This window comes from Aspergillus versicolor (genome assembly GCF_001890125.1).
Source record: "Aspergillus versicolor CBS 583.65 unplaced genomic scaffold ASPVEscaffold_5, whole genome shotgun sequence".
NCBI lineage: Eukaryota > Fungi > Ascomycota > Eurotiomycetes > Eurotiales > Aspergillaceae > Aspergillus > Aspergillus versicolor.
This window is the reverse complement of record NW_024467528.1, coordinates 2,099,937-2,119,459: the sequence shown is the minus strand read 5'-3', so window position 1 is coordinate 2,119,459 and position 19,523 is coordinate 2,099,937. Positions and strand designations below refer to the sequence as shown.

At 51.3% G+C, this 19,523-nt stretch overlaps 9 protein-coding genes across 9 annotated transcripts; 6 read left to right on the top strand and 3 right to left on the bottom strand.

Moving 5' to 3' along the window:
• Positions 1 to 296: 296 nt before the first annotated feature.
• On the top strand, positions 297 to 1,564 carry ASPVEDRAFT_132964 (metal homeostatis BSD2 family protein; the record flags this gene model as incomplete). The annotated part of the gene is made up of 3 exons (XM_040806978.1): positions 297 to 320; positions 425 to 919; positions 986 to 1,564. The coding sequence occupies 3 exons, from the start codon at positions 297 to 299 to the stop codon at positions 1,562 to 1,564; spliced, it is 1,098 nt and encodes a 365-aa protein (XP_040668605.1).
• Positions 1,565 to 2,158: 594 nt separating this feature from the next.
• On the top strand, positions 2,159 to 4,267 carry ASPVEDRAFT_131541 (uncharacterized protein; the record flags this gene model as incomplete). Its single annotated transcript, XM_040806825.1, has 2 exons — positions 2,159 to 2,351; positions 2,481 to 4,267. 2 exons carry the CDS (start codon positions 2,159 to 2,161, stop codon positions 4,265 to 4,267), a joined length of 1,980 nt encoding a protein of 659 aa, XP_040668604.1.
• A 732-nt stretch (positions 4,268 to 4,999) lies between these two features.
• mpkA (mitogen-activated serine/threonine-protein kinase SLT2) lies at positions 5,000 to 7,085 on the top strand. Its single transcript, XM_040816040.1, has 5 exons — positions 5,000 to 5,396; positions 5,572 to 5,704; positions 5,760 to 5,826; positions 5,888 to 6,202; positions 6,259 to 7,085. The coding sequence occupies exons 1-5, from the start codon at positions 5,278 to 5,280 to the stop codon at positions 6,885 to 6,887; spliced, it is 1,263 nt and encodes a 420-aa protein (XP_040668603.1). The 5' UTR covers positions 5,000 to 5,277; the 3' UTR covers positions 6,888 to 7,085.
• Positions 7,086 to 7,151: 66 nt separating this feature from the next.
• ASPVEDRAFT_132613 (cytochrome P450) lies at positions 7,152 to 8,944 on the bottom strand (the record flags this gene model as incomplete). Its single annotated transcript, XM_040806938.1, has 5 exons — positions 7,152 to 7,247; positions 7,304 to 8,086; positions 8,132 to 8,250; positions 8,307 to 8,545; positions 8,616 to 8,944. 5 exons carry the CDS (start codon positions 8,942 to 8,944, stop codon positions 7,152 to 7,154), a joined length of 1,566 nt encoding a protein of 521 aa, XP_040668602.1.
• Positions 8,945 to 9,963: 1,019 nt separating this feature from the next.
• Positions 9,964 to 11,481, bottom strand: ASPVEDRAFT_53439 (glycosyltransferase family 31 protein; the record flags this gene model as incomplete). The annotated part of the gene is made up of 1 exon (XM_040814793.1): positions 9,964 to 11,481. The coding sequence occupies one exon, from the start codon at positions 11,479 to 11,481 to the stop codon at positions 9,964 to 9,966; it is 1,518 nt and encodes a 505-aa protein (XP_040668601.1).
• Positions 11,482 to 11,942: 461 nt separating this feature from the next.
• ASPVEDRAFT_132119 (threonine--tRNA ligase THS1) lies at positions 11,943 to 14,359 on the bottom strand (the record flags this gene model as incomplete). Its single annotated transcript, XM_040806888.1, has 5 exons — positions 11,943 to 12,770; positions 12,833 to 13,408; positions 13,465 to 13,729; positions 13,793 to 14,234; positions 14,299 to 14,359. 5 exons carry the CDS (start codon positions 14,357 to 14,359, stop codon positions 11,943 to 11,945), a joined length of 2,172 nt encoding a protein of 723 aa, XP_040668600.1.
• A 116-nt stretch (positions 14,360 to 14,475) lies between these two features.
• Positions 14,476 to 15,447, top strand: ASPVEDRAFT_698210 (H/ACA ribonucleoprotein complex subunit GAR1/NAF1). The gene is made up of 5 exons (XM_040816041.1): positions 14,476 to 14,682; positions 14,752 to 14,799; positions 14,855 to 14,955; positions 15,014 to 15,241; positions 15,300 to 15,447. The coding sequence occupies exons 1-4, from the start codon at positions 14,616 to 14,618 to the stop codon at positions 15,197 to 15,199; spliced, it is 402 nt and encodes a 133-aa protein (XP_040668599.1). The 5' UTR covers positions 14,476 to 14,615; the 3' UTR covers positions 15,200 to 15,241; positions 15,300 to 15,447.
• A 535-nt stretch (positions 15,448 to 15,982) lies between these two features.
• On the top strand, positions 15,983 to 17,512 carry ASPVEDRAFT_42356 (CDP-diacylglycerol-serine O-phosphatidyltransferase). The gene is made up of 6 exons (XM_040812571.1): positions 15,983 to 16,198; positions 16,256 to 16,313; positions 16,376 to 16,413; positions 16,473 to 16,484; positions 16,544 to 16,725; positions 16,779 to 17,512. Exons 1-6 carry the CDS (start codon positions 16,147 to 16,149, stop codon positions 17,145 to 17,147), a joined length of 711 nt encoding a protein of 236 aa, XP_040668598.1. The 5' UTR covers positions 15,983 to 16,146; the 3' UTR covers positions 17,148 to 17,512.
• Positions 17,513 to 18,362: 850 nt separating this feature from the next.
• ASPVEDRAFT_697848 (uncharacterized protein) lies at positions 18,363 to 19,507 on the top strand. Its single transcript, XM_040816038.1, has 2 exons — positions 18,363 to 18,892; positions 19,232 to 19,507. Exons 1-2 carry the CDS (start codon positions 18,507 to 18,509, stop codon positions 19,371 to 19,373), a joined length of 528 nt encoding a protein of 175 aa, XP_040668597.1. The 5' UTR covers positions 18,363 to 18,506; the 3' UTR covers positions 19,374 to 19,507.
• The last annotated feature ends 16 nt before the right edge of the window (positions 19,508 to 19,523 follow it).

The following is a 19,523-nucleotide window of genomic DNA, read 5'->3' as shown; positions in this document are numbered from 1 at the left end:
CCTGCACCGCCACAGCCAATCACACATGGCAGGTGGACCGACATCTCAAGCAGGGGAGTGGTCCAGGCATCATCGAATGAGACTGATTGTCGGCCCTCAGGCATGTCAGTTGGTCACCCATCCATCCATCCATCGCCATCTTCCATCCCTCCCTTGACCTCTTTTCCATCTTCCCCATCCAGCCTATACGACCCTGTACGGTCCGCTTGTGCGGCTTGCAGTTGTGCCCTACACCCGACATCGCCTTTTAGACCCCGAAAGCCCTTCTCCCGGCGCTTCCGCTCGCTCAGCTCGTAATGAGCTCGCAGCGTTATCAACGGGTAAGTGCCGCCTCCCACCTCAGCGTCAGGGTTCAAATACACGATCTCGTACCCAAATGCCAGCAACATCGCTTTAGAGGAATTTACTAAATAATATACCTCAGGTCAACGCCCAAGACGACGACGACCAAGCCCCTCCGTCGATCGCTCTGCAGCCTACACCTTCTTCTCCGCCTCCTTCATTCCGTTCACGTTCCGCCTCTCCCTCCTCAAGACGCCTTCTCCATGATGACCCTTTACACCGACACAGTACAGACCAGGCCCTCGCTGATGCCTTCGATGACAGCGAGTCCGAAGCCGGCGATGAGGTCGACGACCGACAGCGGCTAATGCGAGCGCAACCGGGTGCTCCGCCCTCAGCCGATACCAGCACATCTACATCAGCAGAGCCAGTAGGAGCAGCATCATCATCATCCGGCGCGAATACTGAATCGCAGGTGGGATCGAGGGGAATTCAACGGACTTCGACATTGCTGCCTTTCTTCGGTGGCACATCCAGTTCAAATCCAAATCGCCATATTAATTCATCAAACGATGGTGTTTTCGCGAATCTAGCGGCTAAGCCGGAACGAGGAGAGAAAACTGAGGATTTGCCACCGGTACGTTTTGCTTTTTACCCTCTATATATAAGATGTGGGCAGTTATCTAATTGAATGTCTGTGTAGTCATATGAAGAGGCTGCCGCCGATGCGACGCCACCGTACTGGGAAACCACTATTGTGGCTCCTGGTATATCGTCAGACGAGGTCTACGTGGATGGGCTGCCGGTCGGCTCAATTTTCTCGTTCATATGGAATGCCATGATCTCCATGTCGTTCCAACTCGTCGGTTTCCTCCTCACATACCTGCTGCACACGACACATGCGGCAAAGAACGGAAGCCGGGCTGGCCTCGGTCTCACATTAGTTCAGTATGGGTTTTACATGAAGGGGGGTAGCGAATCGAGGTCGGATAGTGGAGGCTCAGACGAGCATATCACGCCGCCAGACCCTAATAGTCATAGCTTTGACCCAAGCGCGGTGGTCGAAAATGCAAGCTCAGGAGGCGATGGAGGTGCCTCAGCAATTTCCACGGGCGAGTGGATTTCTTATGTTCTAATGATTGTTGGTTGGTTTATCTTAATCCGGGCTATCAGCGACTTCCTCCGTGCTCGACGCCATGAGCAGTTGGTCTTGCAGAGTCCTGAGCGGGGCCTGCCTGTTCCTGTTATTGCCGAGAACGAGCGGTCCGAGACGGTCGTCTAATTGTCTCCCTAATACTACCGTGTGCATTCAGCATAGAGAAGTTCCTTTGGTCGACGTTCTTTATTGTTATTTTCATTTTTATATTGCCGGCCTAAACATAGCACTTCACACACACTTACCTTGTAGCTATTTTTCTTGTACTAGAGATACCAATCTGAAAGGACATACATTGGGTTTATTAATATTTTGGGCAGACCCAGTCGCCGCAAGGGATGCGTGTTCAAACGTGTTGGGTGTACGTGGGCACTATATTTTGCCATCCCAGGCAACTCTATTTCCGGCTTTGTTTTTAGGGGCCACGGCCACAGCCACATCTTTATGTCCCCAAAATATTCTTGGGTCCTCCGTCAATTTTTCAGCTAGCTTGGCACTTCCTTTCAGGTTACTTGTCTACTGCCAGTTCGTATGGAGTATGGCTATGCCTAATGGTGTCTGTCTTGGCAATTGTCAGGCTCCCCACAGCGATCCGACTCCTCCACGTCTGCGCCTCCGTTGCGGCTGAGTGATTATTTATCTAGTCTCTGCCCTCGACTACATGCTCGGTGCCGCCGGTATACCTAAATTTTTTACAGTTTAAGGCCACCGTCACGGTAAATGGCCAAGGTCGACGTGGTGGATGGGGAGTCCGCTTCGTTCCCCGCGCCGCTAAACCAAGGGCCCGTGGAAGCGCGCTCTCTCTCCTCCATTACTTCTATCGCCTCTAATCCTCCAAACTACCCCCGGAACCCTGCGCAAAAGAAGCTAGACCCGCTAGTGCTTTATATTGTGAGAGTTCCTGGAAGTAAAGGTGCGTTCGCCGCCGATGCCGGCTTGGTTTTTCACCCCGCTTCGATTGTTTGTTGACATCGGCCCCGTCATTTTATTTAACCTGTATCGGATTGCCGAACCAGGACTTTGCTGACATTGAAACCTGCAGATGTCTTTCTCAGCCCTCTCAAACCTCCGACCAAGTCTAGTGTCTCCGCGGAGGCAATCAACGCTTCCCTATATTATCTCCACGTTGCATCGCCGGATGATGATATCCTACTCCAGGAATACGAGCAGGAGCGTGAGGAACGCGCAAGGCTACGCAAGGAAGGGCTGATTGATGATGATCCGGATCTACCTACACCGCCACCTGAAATCGCACGCTTGAACAATGTCCGGCGCAAACCTGTCTCGGGAGTTCCGGATACTGCTGGCCTCGATGCTACTCCCCAAGTACGCCGTCGCCCACTTCCCGCAGAGCCCTCTGATCAACAATCGGAGAATACGCCGTCGTCTCCTGCACTACCTCCGCGCCCGCCGACCTTCCATTCCCTCACGTCCAATCCAGCGGAAGCGATGGCGCGTTTGACCGAAGCTGAGGGGCCCCGTCCACCCATGCCCCCAAGGCCACTACCCGGTGTTCCGCAGCACGATACCTTCGACGACCGAGCATCGCCAAGGAGGAACAATCGTTGGAGTGCGCTGCCTGGATATATCTCTAATCAGGTGCAGCGTGGGAGGGAGAGACTTGAAGGGACTTCTCCAGTTCGACACAGCTTTGATGCTCCTCGACCGCAGATGCGACCTTCCTCGTCGCATGGCCTACCGCCACAGTTTCCACCCACAACGCATGCCCCAAGAAGTCCAGGACAATCTCCTCATAGACGCTCGCGAGATATCCCCCCTCCCCCGCGCCAGCCAGGCTTCCATATTACACTAATTCGCCGCGACCCAACTCATGGAATCCAGTGGAACGTCGCAACAATGTCGACGCCTCAACTAGATGGAAATGGCATTGATATTGATGTGTCAACACCGGGGTATAACCGGTTTGCGGGAAAGAATGAGCCAGTCTCCATAGACTCCCTTGGCTTGAATTTACCTCCTGAAGCTCGCGCTTTGCTTTCCAAACATCCAAACATCGCATCACTTTCCGACACAACCACAGAAACGCACGACTCCGTTCCAAGTGACCCGCCCCAACCACGACGTTTCCACCGCAAGCTGGTCGTATCGAGACCTCACAATGCGGAAGAGTCACGCGGCTCTCTGGATCTTTCTGGCGGACGCCCATCAATGGATAGCATCTCCGGCAGCTCTATTAACACGCATCAATCAGTATCGTCTAAACTCAAGAGCGGATATTATACATTCAACTCGCCATGGAACGGCACTTGCACGTTCTCGACTAGCGTCAACGGCCGAAGTCTAAAATGCAAGCATATGATTCCGTCGCCCGGATTCCCTAACCCTACTCAAGAGAACCCAGCCGTGACTGTTGCGGAGATTCGTTTCAATACTCCTTTCCAATCCGGCCATCTTCAGCCACATGGACATTCACACGCCTCACCCTTCACTCTCAGTCAAACTACGATGCTCAAAGACCCTTCAGCAACTCCAGACCCCTCAGCGCCGTACTATTTCGATCCTTTCGCACCACCCCCCTCTAAACGCGCTGCCGTCGCCAACCTGATCAACCAAAAGTTAAACCGTAGACCATCAAATAGCAGCTCCAGTGATGGGGGGGGCAACGAAGCGCCTCCGCCCCTACCACCCCGTCAAGCTCCAAGCTCAGATCGCATAGATCTTTCACTTGCACGTGAAAAAGCCGGAGGTGGCATACGCGGTAACAGCGCCAAACTCGGCAAGCTCATTATCGAGGACGAGGGTATTAAGATGCTCGATCTGGTCGTTGCCGCTTGTATGGCTGTGTGGTGGCGGGGCTATTATTATTAGCCCATTGGATCTCTTGGGTGGTATCTTGGTTTTCTTTGTTGGTTGGTTAAATTTGGAATCATCTAATTGATATCTAGCGGTTGATGTTTAGTTGTTTTTAGATACTCTTGTCTGCGCGATTTCGCTACGTGAGATATGATTTATGCATTATGGAAGGACGTTTTGGGGAATATACTTGCATTATACACTATGAAGTATTTATATACTTTAGGGTACCACAATTTTCTGCAGATTTTCTCGATAGACTTGCTCCAACGTGCATATGTACTCTGCAGTTGGGGCTACTACTTATTGCAGTTGGCGGTGCCCCCTCTGTATGCCTCAGGCAACGAAGCTGCTCAACAAACAACCAAACAATCACCACCAGGACGACGCCTTCGCACGTACATTTGGGCATTCATTGTTTGAATAATTGCTTCACTAAAACGACACCGAGCTTGCGCTTGTTCTCCATAGACCATATTAACGGGTGTGGACTTCAGCCACCCCACCTCGTCTCTCCTTTGTCCGCTGCCTGCAGTGCCATCACTTTTTAGCGCTCCTCCTCTGCAGTCCAATCAGTCGACTCAAGAGTCTACCCTTGTCACATCCTCCTCTTCCCCTGACCCTCTCTCTAAAATTCTGCGTGTGCTATATATCCCGACGTCTTTGGCTTGTAAGGGCTCGATACGAGACTCGATCGCCGTCGAGATAATTGAATAAAGTGGACAGCAAGCAGCTCTGTGACACTGCGGGGCATCGAGCCGTCTATCGACCTCACAGTCGCAATTGCACCTGCAGCCGCATCCCCTCGATCTTCAGCTCCTCGTTTTAGGCGCTAATAAATCATCGCCATCCCTTATTCCAGCGAGAGCGACGTAAAACAACCTTCGTTTCTTTCCCATTCCATCTCAACCCACTCCATCCGCCGTCGCCTATTGTCTGCACTCTGCCTACCGTGTTTCGGAATCGGAATCTGATTGTTTCACCATCCTTTGCCGGTCGATCATTTCGAATCCTATTCCTACACCATGTCTGATCTACAATTGCAAGGACGGAAGATCTTTAAGGTTTTCAACCAGGACTTTATCGTGGATGATCGCTACACCGTGACCAAGGAGCTCGGCCAGGGAGCTTACGGTATTGTTTGGTACGTGCCTCACTGGCATCTTTGTTCGTGGATGCGGGGTGTCTTCTTCAAGCTTGCTATTATCTTCAATATGGTATAGCTATACAGCCATATACGATATAAACCCAGCTTGGAAGCGAAGGAAACGGGTATCCTACTGAATACGGGTGCTAACGGGTGCTGTCTACGTCTATAGTGCTGCCACGAATGCCCAAACGGGTGAGGGCGTCGCCGTCAAGAAAGTCACCAATGTCTTCAGCAAAAAGATCTTGGCCAAGCGCGCCTTGAGAGAAATAAAACTGCTTCAGCATTTCAGAGGTCACCGCAATGTATGCTGAACCCAGCGCCGCTCGCATCCATGACCATGACACTGACTTGGTTCAGATTACCTGCCTCTATGATATGGATATCCCCCGACCGGAGAACTTCAATGAAACATATCTGTACGAAGGTTAGCGAAACCATTTCCACTACGCATGTTTACTTGTTTACTAACAATTATGCTTGATCAGAACTCATGGAGTGTGATTTGGCCGCCATTATTCGCTCTGGACAGCCTCTGACCGATGCTCACTACCAATCCTTTATCTACCAGATCCTTTGTGGTCTGAAGTATATTCACTCCGCCAATGTCCTTCATAGAGATCTGAAGCCCGGAAACTTGCTGGTCAATGCGGACTGTGAGCTTAAGATTTGTGATTTCGGTCTAGCTCGTGGGTTCTCAATCGACCCCGAGGAGAATGCGGGATACATGACCGAATATGTTGCGACGAGATGGTACCGTGCTCCGGAGATTATGCTTAGCTTCCAGAGCTACACGAAAGCTAGTATGTGATGCTGCTACTTGGGACGTGATTTCAATATAATACTAACTTGGTTGCAGTTGACGTCTGGTCCGTGGGTTGTATTCTGGCGGAACTGTTGGGTGGCCGTCCTTTCTTCAAGGGTCGCGACTACGTTGATCAGCTCAACCAGATCTTGCACTACCTGGGTACTCCGAATGAGGATACTCTGAGCCGCATTGGCTCACCACGGGCCCAGGACTATGTGCGTAACTTGCCATTCATGCCCAAGGTTCCCTTCCAGCGGCTGTTCCCCAACGCCAACCCCGATGCTCTTGACCTGCTCGACCGCATGCTTACCTTCGACCCCTCGTCGCGTGTCTCGGTGGAAGAGGCCTTGGAACATCCTTACCTCAGCATCTGGCACGATGCATCGGACGAGCCCAGCTGCCCTACCACCTTCGATTTCCACTTCGAGGTTGTAGAGGACGTGCAGGAAATGCGCCGCATGATCTACGAGGAAGTGGTTCGATTCCGCCAAGAAGTCCGCATACCACAAGGACAGAGCCTAGCCCAACAGCAGCAGATGGCCCAACAGGCCAACATCCCCATTCCCGATCACCAACAGGGTGTGTGGCGGCAAGAAGAGCCTAGGCCTCAAGAAGCAGGCGCCGCGGGCGGCACACTCAACGATCTGGAATCGTCCCTGCAGCGGGGAATGGATGCGTAATTAGTGTCTGTGGTGGTGCACCGTATTTATTTCAAACCTAGAGGATCGCAGGGACGGTTTCCTAGAGCAAACACATTGCACAAACAAACATATATAGTTGCATGAGCAGCGTACAGGTATACGAGTTTCGACCTTGGCTGGTTTCGTGGAATACAAATGTCGAGTTTCTTTTTGTGATGCTTATTTATATACTCGTGAGATACTCCTGGTTTACTGTAGACTCTTTACTTTCCTTGGAACTTCATGTCTTTTGGTATTTAGTTTCTACTCCCGACGAGTAACAATCATAGGCATGTCGCTTTGGTACACAAACCAGGCATTCCGACAGGACCATTCGTGCTTCGGGTCAACCAGGTGCAGCTGCATCAGTGTCAGCTGATTTACAGGAGAGAATCTCAGAGCTTGGAGGGACTCACATCAAACGTGTAATACAACGTCGCGATTAACTTCTTCATCTCCAGCATAGCAAGATGCCTTCCCATACAAACCCTCGCCCCAGCCCCAAACACAAAGTCACAAGTATCACGCATCCGTCTATGACGCTCCTGATACTCTTCCTCTCCTTCCTCTCCATCATCATCACGCCTCAACCACCGCTCAGGCCGGAAAACATCCACGTCCTCGCCAAACACTCCGCAGTCTCTACCCGTGACGGCCGGGTTGATGCCCACTTTCGTCCCCACAGGGATATACCGGCCATCAGGTAAAGTGTAGCCACCAGGCGGGGCAACACGCTCAAACACCATCGCAATACCCGGGTTAAGACGCATGCCCTCGCGGATAACAGCGTCCAGGTACGGCAAGTCACGGATATCCTTCCACTGAGCCGGTATGGATAGACCGGCAGATGTTAGTTCTGCGACGAGTGCTCGGTGCGCGTCTGCGTTCTTAGCTAGATGGTATACGACTGCGCGCATGACGGCAGACGAGGTATCCCCACCGGCGAGAATGCTCAGCATTAGCCAGTTGACGATCTGGACGTCTGTAGCCATCTCCGGGTGTGTCTCTTTGAGTTGGACGTATTTGGCGAGAGTGTGGTCGACGGTGGTGCCGGGATTGACTTTATTGTCTTTGAGTTCGGCTTGGTATTCGGCGACGACTTTGAATGCGTAGAGGATGCCGGTTAGAGTGGGTTTGGGGCCGATGCGGACGATGGGGTTCTTGTCTAGGAGATGGTCGATCCAGGGGATTTGGGAGACCTGAAGGTTAGTATTTCCACGAGGCACATATGAGGACGAACTTACAGGCGCAAAGTAGATAAGACCTTTGGTCGAGTCTGCGATCAGGTTATCGACATCTTTCCCCTGGTCGATGAAGCCATAGTGTCGACCGAAGCTGAAATTTGCAGTTACATCCCAGGCAACTGCATCAATAATCACTCGATGTTCCCACTGATATGACCGTGGGAAATGGGCTTACAGTATCCAATCCATTCATCAACAGGGCAGACCTTGCCCCCACCGAACCTGGAACCGAGCTTGTCTACGAATTTATTTATAGTCTCATCAATCAGAGGCTCGTAGTTCAAGACCTTGGACATCCGCCACAAGCTCCGAATTGGGAGGATATTCTGGTCATGCCATTGTTCGTCTTGTGTGTTGAAGAGATTGGTGATTCGATGGCCATTCACCAGGGCGTCGTTGGGGTGATACGAGTCACTCTGCAGAGAGCGTGAGCTTGATGTTAGCTGTCTGGGGCTTATATGGCCCATACATCGCTCTAGCAGACTGACAGCCGGGAGGGAAATAAGGTACCTTTCTCCAAGGGTTCCGCGTGGAATAGATTACTCGGATCAAGCTGGGGTCTGAAATGCTCAGGGCGTTCGGGCCTACTCGCACCACAGACCCATGACGTCGGTGTAGCTGAATATATGTCCGATCAATATGGCCGTCAAAGGCCTCCCAGGCCCGCCAGATGTTAGTGAACTTGGCTAGAAGAGGCCCGTCAAAGGCTCTCAAGGGGGATAACAGGACATCCCAGACGAGCTTCGTCACCAACAGAGCCCCTAGGACAGCAAGGGTTTGAACCCACAGGCCAAGAAAGAGTAAATCAGCCATTGAAAACGGTGAAGTTGATGCTCAGTTGATATAATTCTATTTTCCGTGACTGACCACCAACAGCATCTGGGATCTTGACCCGTATTTAAAAAAGAGCATTTTCTGGGTGACAGCGCAACCAGAGACAAACACTTTGTGCAGAACGGGTGACTAGAGCAATTGGCACAAGGCCATTCTCATCAATATGGCATCTTTAATTGGCCCCCCCTCATCGGCGATTGACAAAAGTACGCAGAGTAGTCTCCTACGGATTCAGGAAAGAACATCAATCTATTGGATTCGCCATGCTGGACGGCAGAAGCCTCTCCTCTCGACGGCACAGGGACAGGAAAACTACACCCATACAAGACGAAAAAAAAAACGCTGGATCAAATTCAACACGTCTGTCTTGGTCGCACTTGTTGATGACGGCAGAATTTGATGATAGTATAAGTAAGCAGTCGAGTCTGCCGGCTGCGAGAAGGATGACCCGCGAGCTAATAAGATAGACGGCGAAAACCAAATGGTGTGTGGTGTTGGGGTCAGTGAAACGGTCGAGTGAATGAAGTCTGCTTTAGTCCACCGCGCTGACGACTGATAAGCATGCTGGCCAGGCGAAAAGTCCCACATGGACTGGGGCTTTGAGTTTGCAGGAAGCGGGTGTAAGCCGGACTCTATTTTGGTGACTGGATCTAACGGTAAATTCTTAATTTCTTATACGGTCGACAGCAGATGCCGAACTTGGGCGTATGTGCCGCTGTTCCTTTCTGCCCTGTAAACCGTCTCTGCGTCTGTCCGGGGATCTTACTCCAGGTTGGTTCTTAATATTCGAGTGTCAAATGATCGTCCCGTTTCATACCTTGACCCCAGACACTAAGATGGAATGACTCGAATGCTCTATATAGAACGGATCCCCAGAAAATGGACGAGCTGATCGACGGTTTGATACCCCAGGCGAGTTTAAGTTGTACGTAGTAGGCAAGTGATTAAACTAAGTAAGCAGATTATTACAGTACGTTCTCGATATATACAAGGTGGTCTTATTCCTGAACCACTGTCCACGCAACCTCCAGAATCTGCGGAGGATTCTCATCCGTCGCATTCAACATATAGATCTGCCTGACTTGACCCCGATCCATATCCTGGACCACGTCTCGCAGCTGAAACGAAACCTTGTCAGGGTCTTGGCGGCGCAACGGACCCAAGCTATACGCAAACGGGTCGGAGCCTTTATACTTGCTCTTTTCCCATGTCTGTTCCATCGGCCGGGGGTCATTCCACAGCGTCGCGTCCTGGATGACAGAGAAACCATTGACCAAGAACCAATCCTTGGACTTGGAAAGGTGGAATCGACGGAGCAGACACTCATCACCACAGATCTCGGCTACTTTTCCGAGCGCAACCATATCGGCTTGGAACCAGGATCTCCAATGATGCACTGATAAGGGCAACTGCCGGCCGGACTCGAAGAATCCCGAGGCGTCCCCATGAAGGTCGAGTTGGTGTAGGCCGCGCTCCCAGGTAAATTTGGCATCCGTGTACGAGTAGATACATGACGATAACATACGATCGCCCTTATCCTTCAATGAGTTGCACGTCTCATAATAGTACTGCAGGACCTCGAGCAGCGGGATAGAGAGGAATATGCCTGCGCCACCATACGCCATGTATCCTGACCCCGAAAGCCGCGCCAAATCTTCTGTCATTCCTCCAATGTATTGCGGGATGGTGGAGTCATAGGAGTCCAACCGGTGGACCAAATTCCGCATTGACGGGAAGAAAGTGTCGTCGTCCATCAAGACCGCCCATTTCGTTGTTGACTCCTCCATGTTTTGGTATAGCACCCGGACGAGCGAGAAGTATCGGTCAAACCGGTCATCCTCCGTCTGTGTGATCGTCAACTGGATCCCAAGTTCACTTGCCCGTTCCTGTATTCGTGATCTTGCCGACGAACCGCCCTGTTCGACAACCGCAACGATTTGGGCTTGCGTATTGCTGGCCCAGTGGGCGAACGCGTCGAGCGAATCCTCCAGTTTCTCAAGCGAGGTCGCAACCCCGAATATCATGTGTGAGGCATCGGGCGGTGGAGCGGCGATGGGGGCCTGGATTGTCACGGACGTTGTACAGTCTTCCTCCGTTCGGATTTCTCGACTTGCTCCCGTGTCGAGGTGGACGGTACGGTAGGACGGGATGGACACGTCGAGGGTGTCCTCAAACACGGTGAAATTGTCCGTTCGCAAAACACCGATATTCAGCCGTGAATAGTCAACTGCTGTCGAATTGTCTGCGAGAACTCGGAGGAGATTAAGGTCAACGAAGCAAGCATTTCTGCTGTCGCTGTCGCTGTCGGTACTGTGTCCATTTTCATCATCGGCGTCGAAAAAGAGGTCGGAGTCGGATATTCGACGGCTGCCCGCGGTAGCAGAGTAAGTTATTAAAATCAGACACGCGAGGAGGAAGCTAGCAGCTGAGACAAGGAGTTTCCAGGAGCCGACTTGCAGCTTCGTGCGGTGTTGGAAGAGGTGGTGGAAGAGCAGGCGCAGTTGCTGCATCGCCATGGTGGCATCACGCAATCCCGTCTCGTGCGGAGGGAGTCTGAGCACTGAGGAAGATCAACACAGCTACCCGTTCATCCTTGTTTACCTTTCTCTTCTGCTCGCCATCTGGCCTGTCCGGGATTTTCGGCAAACACTGCATGAAAAGGGGATGAAACAGGCACAGGTCCACTACAGAGGTTGTGATTGGCAGACAAGAAGCTGACAAGGGGAGAACTGGCTGTTGAACAACCTTGGCAGGCTGGTTCCTACATGATCACTTTTTGAACAGTGCATCGGCACGATTACTCTTGGGTATGTACACTGTACACTCTAATCAATGCATGGTTGCTGCATACGCACGGTTGTATAGGGCCGCCAGATTTCATCTCTGTATAGTATCTCTCATAGCTTCATGCTTCATGACCTCCCCCCGCAATTTTGAACACCCAAAGAACACCGATGCAACATAGGACTCATACCGTTTAGATGGTGTTGTTCAATCTACGCTCCTTACGCAGAACCCGGAACTTCTGCCGGGCTTCGTCAAGAGGAATCACAACACCTCTGCCCTGAGTGGCCGTGTCATCACGGTTGCGGATGTTGACCGACTTGCCCTCCTTCTCTTCCGCGCCAACAACCAGAATGAAGTTGTACTGAGCTAATTGACCAGTGCGGATCTTCTTCTGGAGAGTGTTTCCACTGACGTCAACGTCAACGTAGAGCTTGTCATCCTGCAGAATCTGCTGCACCTCCTGGGCATAGTCGTATACCGCAGGCATGACAGGCACAATCAAGACCTGGCGGGGGCTGATCCAGAACGGCCACTTTCCGCCAAAGTGCTCAGTGATGATACCCAAGAATCGCTCGAAACTGCCAATGATGGCACGGTGGATGACAACGGGGCGGGCACGGCCTGGGCCGGGCTCATTAGACTTGGGGTCTGCCTCCTTCTTCTCCTCTTCTTGAGCGGCGGCCTGGCTCTTTTCGCCAGTCATGTATTCGAGCTTGAAGTTGAGGGGTGCCTGGTAGTCAAGCTGGATAGTAGCACACTGGAACTCTCTGTTGAGAGCATCGGCAATCGTAATATCGATCTTGGGGCCGTAGAATGCACCATCACCTTCGTCGATGATCCAGTCATCACCCTTGAACTTGGTCAAGGCCTTTTTAAGTTGCTCTTCCGCGTAGTTCCACGTCTCGAGCTCACCGAGGTACTTCTCGGGGCGAGTAGAGAGCTTCAGCTTGAAGGTGAAACCGAAGAGCCCGTAAATACACTGGAGGAAGTCGAAAAGACCTTCAATTTCCGACACAATCTTGATGATATTAGTACTAGGACTTCGAGAGAACTGATTAGGGATCTAAAGAAAATACGCACCTGATCCTGGGTACAGAAAATGTGGGTATCATCTTGCTGGAACTTCCGAACACGGGTAAGACCGTGCAGCGCTCCTGATGCCTCGTTTCTGTGCAAGACACCGAAATCCGCAATTCGCATCGGAAGCTCTCTGTAGCTTCGCTCACGGTGGCCAAAGAGAAGGAAGTGACCAGGACAGTTCATGGGCTTGAGACCCCATTCCCTCTTTTCAACGTCAAGCTTGAACATGTCGTCTTTGTAATGAGCCCAGTGGCCAGATGTCTTCCATAAACCAACATCATACATGTTTGGTGTCTGCACTTCTTGGTATCCGCGCTTGCGGTACTCCGAACGTAGGAGGGACTGGAGGGCATTGAAAATTCTAACACCGTTGGGGAGTAGGAACGGGCAACCGGGTGATGCTTCGTCGAAGAAGAAAAGCTCTTGCTCTTTGGCGATCCTCAAATGGTTACGCTTTTCGGCCTCCTCCAAGAACTTAAGGTGCTCCTGCATCTGTTTCTTATCAGGGAAAGCAACACCACGGATACGCTGTAGGGAATCGTTGCTCTGGTCACCCAGGAAGTAGGCGGAGGAGTTCTACGAGAGAATCAGTATACCAGACCAACACAGTTAACTCGCCGGGTACCACTAACCTGCATGATCTTGAAGGTCTTGACCTTGCCAGTGCTCTGGATATGAGGCCCCCTGCAGAGATCGACTAGCGTACCGCATCGGTAAACGGTGCTCTTCTCTCCAGTCACAAGCTTGTCAATATAGTGCAGCTTGTACTTGCTGTACGCAAACATCTTCTTGAGGTTCTCCTTGGTAACCTCCAGGCGGTCGAAACTCTGCTTCTCCTTGAAAATCTTAGACGCTCTGTTGTCAAGGACCTTCCAATCTGTCTCTTTAACAACACGGCTGTGAAAGATATTAGTAACCACTGGAAAAGCGCAGGCGCAATTGAGTGGACGAAATGCTTACCTATCAGGCATGGCCATGTCGTAGAAGAAACCTTGAGGGGTAGGCGGCCCGTGAGAAAGGAGACACCCATACTCGCATTCGCAAGCTTCACCCAGACAGTGAGCGCTTGAGTGCCAGAAAACCTCCCTACCCTCTGGGTCGCTGAAGGGAACATAAGACACCGTACATTCGCCCTCCAATGGGCGACCCAGATCCCAGAGTTGACCATCAACCTTTGAAATAACGATTTCGGCGCTCACTTCTTTGGGGACGTGCTTAAGCAGCTGTGCTGGGGTGGTTTCCCAAGCCTTCGCGGGGATAACAGAGGTATTTCCGTCACCGAGGCTAAGTGTGACATTGATTTCGGAATGGGGCTTGTTTTTGACTTCTTCGAGATGCTCCTGCCATAGTTGCTCAAACAGGTTGTTTCGCTCGATCATAAAATCCGGAAGCGAATCGGCACCTAGAGTAACGGCCTAGTCAGGAGGGGCTCTAGGAGCATTCGGCGGGGTAGGTATAGGACTCACTGCCAGATTTCGCCTCAGCGGCGGGCCTAACAGGCAAGTCCTTGGGGCCGTCGGAAGCCATAGTCGTACTCCTCAACACTGGCCAAAGATCTGGGAAGGTGAACAGCGGAAATCGAGGAATTCTCGCAGCGACAAATGTTTCTTCCGTGACTCAAACCTCTAGACTTCAATCTGTGAATTATCCGGAAGGCGGTGGAGCACGTGATTTTAAACTGCCCTGCGGCTAGCGACACTTTACCCTTTCGAGGTTCCCACCGTTTGAAAACTTCTCCGCGATCAGTCCGCAGCAGGTCGACAAGAACAACTACAACATCAAAATGTCATTTCGCGGAGGCGGTCGTGGTGGCTTTTCCGGCCGTGGCGGAGGTTTCGGTGGCCGTGGAGGTGAGCAAAAGTCGCAATTGATGTCGGAGATGGGTTTTGCTCAAAGCTAACAAATTTTTTCTTGGATAGGCCGGGGAGGTTTCCAGCAGTCTTACGGACCCCCAGATCAAGTACTAGGTGAATTTTCATACTGAAACCGCCTTGAAGGAATATTTCGCTAATGCGCTATTAGAGATGGGTACTTTCATGCATGCTTGTGAAGGCGAGATGGTTTGCGAATCTATCAACCCCAAGATTCCCTACTTCAACGCCCCCATCTATTTGGAGAACAAGGTACGATACGGGAAAATGGCGATCCGAGGCAATTTAACTAACAAATTTCTTTTGATAGACTCCCATTGGCAAAATCGACGAAGTCCTAGGTCCCATCAACCAAGTATATTTCACCATCAAGCCCCAGGAAGGAATCGTCGCGGCCTCGTTCAAGCCCGGCGACAAGGTCTTCATCGGCGGCGACAAGCTCCTTCCGATTGAGAAGTATGCATCCCAATATCCGAATCAGGAAACTAGCCGCTAACCAGCTATAATAGGTTCCTTCCCAAGCCTAAGCCTCCTCCAGGTAAACCTTCAGGTCTTCCGACATCGCAAAATGTGCTCATTTCTAACAACTTCCCTAGGTTCCAAGCCCAAGAAGGCAGTCGGAGCTCGTGGTGGCGGCCGTGGCGGCCGCGGTGGTGGTCGTGGATTCGGTGGTGGCTTTGGCGCTCCCCGCGGTCGCGGTGGTGCCCCGAGAGGACGCGGTGGCCCTCGTGGTGGAGGTGGATTCCGCGGTGGTAGTGGTGGATTCGGTGGTGGATTCGGTGGAAGAGGAGGTGGCCGAGGAGCACCTCGTGGTGGTGGTGGCTTCCGGCGTTAGACCATGGACAGCCTGGGCCTGTCTGTCATTACCTCGTCCTGTCTTATTACGGCGTTTTGGGAACACGGGATTTTATGTCGACCTAATTTTGACTATGGTCAGAGAAAAAATTGATAGTATTGTGCTTCGAATTCTGTAATGTGATATGAGTCTTCTCCATGATGTGCTTGCTGAAGATCAGTTGAGCAGTAGATCATCGACGGTCGAGCGAATTGTCTATGCGGATTACAGCCAATAAATCCCGTTCCCCAGTTGGAAAATACTCTTACGAGCCTATTAATAATTATGCGTTGGTATTGTTCATATACCTAGCAGTCATGGAGGATCTCAATCGTTCAACAAAACGCTTTGACAAAATGTGGCTGGGTGTGGCGCAGCAGCGAACAATCATGGATGACGTCTCGTCGCACTGCGTAAAGCCTGAAAAGAAGCGAGACCTCTGCACGTGAAGCGTCAACACATCCTCATCCAAACTGCGATTGCCAACCTGAATCTGCTTTCTACCTAAGCATCAATCATTTATACTGCATTCCAGACTTTTATCTTTTGCTTATAACCTTTTTTTGCTCGCCTTTCCTCGAATGAGCATGTCTCGAAGGACCTCCGCCATGCCCGCGAGCTCGTCTACAAACAGCGGTGGCTCAACGATCGCTGATGGAGGTATGTTGGACCTGCATGCTGAGTGCTATTTAGAGGTTTACTAATGGCATTACATAGGCCAGGAAAAGCAGAAGATGCTTTTGGGCTCGGATGCTGGTCACTTCAGTATGGTCAAGTTAGTCTCCCCGGAATCCGTTGATCGGCGGGGACAGATGCTTATTGGTATTCATATACTAGGGCCCTACATCTGGCGGATCTCGTAACTGAACTCAATGGTAAGGAACAGTCGCTAATCTTTTTGGTGGAATTTATCCGTACTGACCATGATCTCTAGGATTCTGCGGAGGCAAGTTCGACTACCAACCTTGAGATATCTACGAATGACCACTAACCGGTTCGCTACAGTAATGTCCGTCTTTTCATCTCTGCGCTACTGCCTTGGTGATCCCCATGACCATGGCGCCATCTGGGCCGCTCTCGGGTTTATGCCTTTCGGCCTCTTTTTCGATTTCATGGACGGGAGGATTGCAAGATGGAGGAAGAAGTCGTCGCTCATGGGGCAAGAATTGGATTCCCTGGCAGACCTTGTAGGTCTATTAATCCCGCTGATAGCGCAGACAACTAAACGGCTGTTCTTTAGATTTCCTTCGGTATGGCCCCCGCGGCAGCTGCGTTCGCACTTGGAATCCGAACCACTCTCGATCACCTATTCCTTACATTCTTCGTACTCTGCGGCTTAACGCGTCTCGCTCGTTTCAATGTGACCGCCGCGGTCCTTCCTAAAGACAAGACCGGCAAGTCGAAATACTTCGAGGGTACACCGATTCCTACCACATTGGGTATTGTTGGATTGATGGCATACTGGGTATCGCAAGAATGGATTTTGGAAGATATCCCGCTGGGTCTTGCTGCCCAGGGCACGCTATTCGAGTTCCACCCCATCGTTCTGCTCTTTGTACTGCACGGGTGCCTCATGGTCAGCAAGACCCTGCGTATCCCGAAGCCGTAAACAGATAAAGAATTTCATGAAACACGTTGCTAACTAGATATGTATCATGAGAATACCTATATACGATTGGGTGGGAGCGCAACAAGAGAAATACAAATCACTCCTTGGAGATAACGTGGCCGAAAACGAATGGCATGACCTGCACGAACGGGGCTCCTTTGGACTAAGCGGTTGACTCGTTGCGTCGTGTATGTTTATACCTAAAAGAAAAGGAGAGGGGGGAAAAAGACATTATTATTATAGGTGCCTAGGTAGTTAACAGATCCAAGGCATGCTCAGTTTCTCATGGACACGAGTAGATATCATTATTCAAACCAAATAACTTTCTAATGTTTATATCAATGAAATACCTACATATGGCGCGCTACGATGCGTTCTTAGGAGTCCTAGTTATCATCCACCTACACATAGTACCTATACGACTCTTCGGTTTAGGAAACGTTGCTAGTGCTAGTCCCTCATCGATGAACGGTGATGACAACAAAACTCCGGACTAGTCTGAATATTCATCAGGAGCCGAATACTGAAACATTATGTTGAGGGCTGTGCTCGAAGCCGTGCGTAGTACCTAACCCTAGTGTCAAAGGAATGGGAAGCCGGTGGTCCTTCACCGGGCATAGCATTATTAGGTTCCCTATATTCCGTAGTCGTGCCTGGTTCGGGTAATTTCGCTGGGCATTGGAAGCGAGTCGGATGAGACCGGAAATTATAGTAGCGAACCTTGAACCCTACGGCGGTTCAAGGAAAGACTCATATCACCTTCAATAATGGTGTAACTGACGTGTTTCATATGGAAACGATCCTTCCCCAGGTGTCAGGAAAGGAAATGGTATCAAGCGATCAGAGCCCGCGATATGGCTCCACACGTGACTGTGTCCGTGCCTGGCGTTCCAAGGGACCGCAGGTCGGGATCGGCCGCGGAACCAACGCAGAGCCATGGAATCTTCTCTGCGCATTCCTGGGTCAAAAAAAATGACGTCGATTCAAGGATAAGTATGCACTTTTATCACATTCGCTCGATGAGAGAGAGGCGAATAATCAGCATGTCAGCGTGTCCCCTGTGTTTTTGAATTGGCCTGGGAAACTGGGGCAAACAATTCAAAGTGATCGACGTCAAACCCACGGCGCTTCCCTCCAATCTCGGCGTTGATGGCTGCGTGATGACTGGGTCGGATGCACATCATCTCTCTGTCATTGGCTTGCATGTGCACCTCAGGATCAAAAAGGGCCTGACCTGGCGACGCGCTGACTCTTCAACTGACAACAGGGCAAACAGCACATTTGGTCCTCCTGCAGTTGTCCTTGCAGACTGGCACAGTCTTTTGCATTAGTGGCGCGCTCTGGACGGGCGGTTGAGACATGGACGTAGTGGTTGCCCCGGTTAGTCTTCGAGGCCGCGTAAGATGTCTTTTGTGGGATTTTTATCTCGGCTACCTGCAACTGAGACACAGTCAAGTTGTCAACGGGAGCGCAAGTGTCCTGGGCTTCTGGCAAAGCAGCCAAGGGATAGACTCCGTCGCTTGGAATGGAGTGTCGTCAAGACGAGACACAGTCCCCCTCGTGTCATCAAACCAAGGCCACAGCGAAATTCGTCACAGTCGCGACCTATTCCCCATCGGGATGAGCGACGGGCGAGGTGGCCCAAAGGAGAAATGTCGAAGCGATCTCGAAATATCTCGGCTGCTGATTGGGCCAGCAAACACTGGTGCGCGGGACGCAAAATTACCAGAGTTGCACATCCCAAGGTAACGACCCGTCGCAGCCGTCCGGAACCCATAGTAAAGCACGGTAGAGTTCAATAGATACTGGTACGGTACGGTACCGCCTGCCAGGGACAAGGGACTCACGGGGCCGCAGCCAGTGCAGGTGCAGCATCCACCACTCCATCACTCTCTCATTCACTCCTCCAGTCACTCTCTTCTCTCCCTTTCCATCGATTCTCCTTCCTTGCAGTTGTTCGATCGACTGAAGGGCACGCTCGTTTATTTCCTCCGTTCTTGTTTGGTTATCAGCACCTTTTGGGTTGCTGGCTGTTTTGCCGACTCTCGTTTGGTCGTATTGACCCCTGATTTGTTTGGGTCCAGGGACATCTTACGTTCGGTCGCCCAGGGACACTCTTCGAGTCCGACTGTTGTTCGAGTCTCAAGTCCATCGATATACATCTCAAGCACCTCATCAACCCCAACGCCGCCCCCCTTATTGTGGCCGACTATCAGCGACCGTTGAGAGCTCCATCCGAACGGGACGTTTGAAACACTCGATCCCCACCAGATACCGCTTCTCCAGGAACACTGTCGCACGAAAAATTTACCTAGATCCTCCAACTCGCTTCTCTCGCTATCTTGATCTTCCGTCTTACTACAATACTACCTCGAC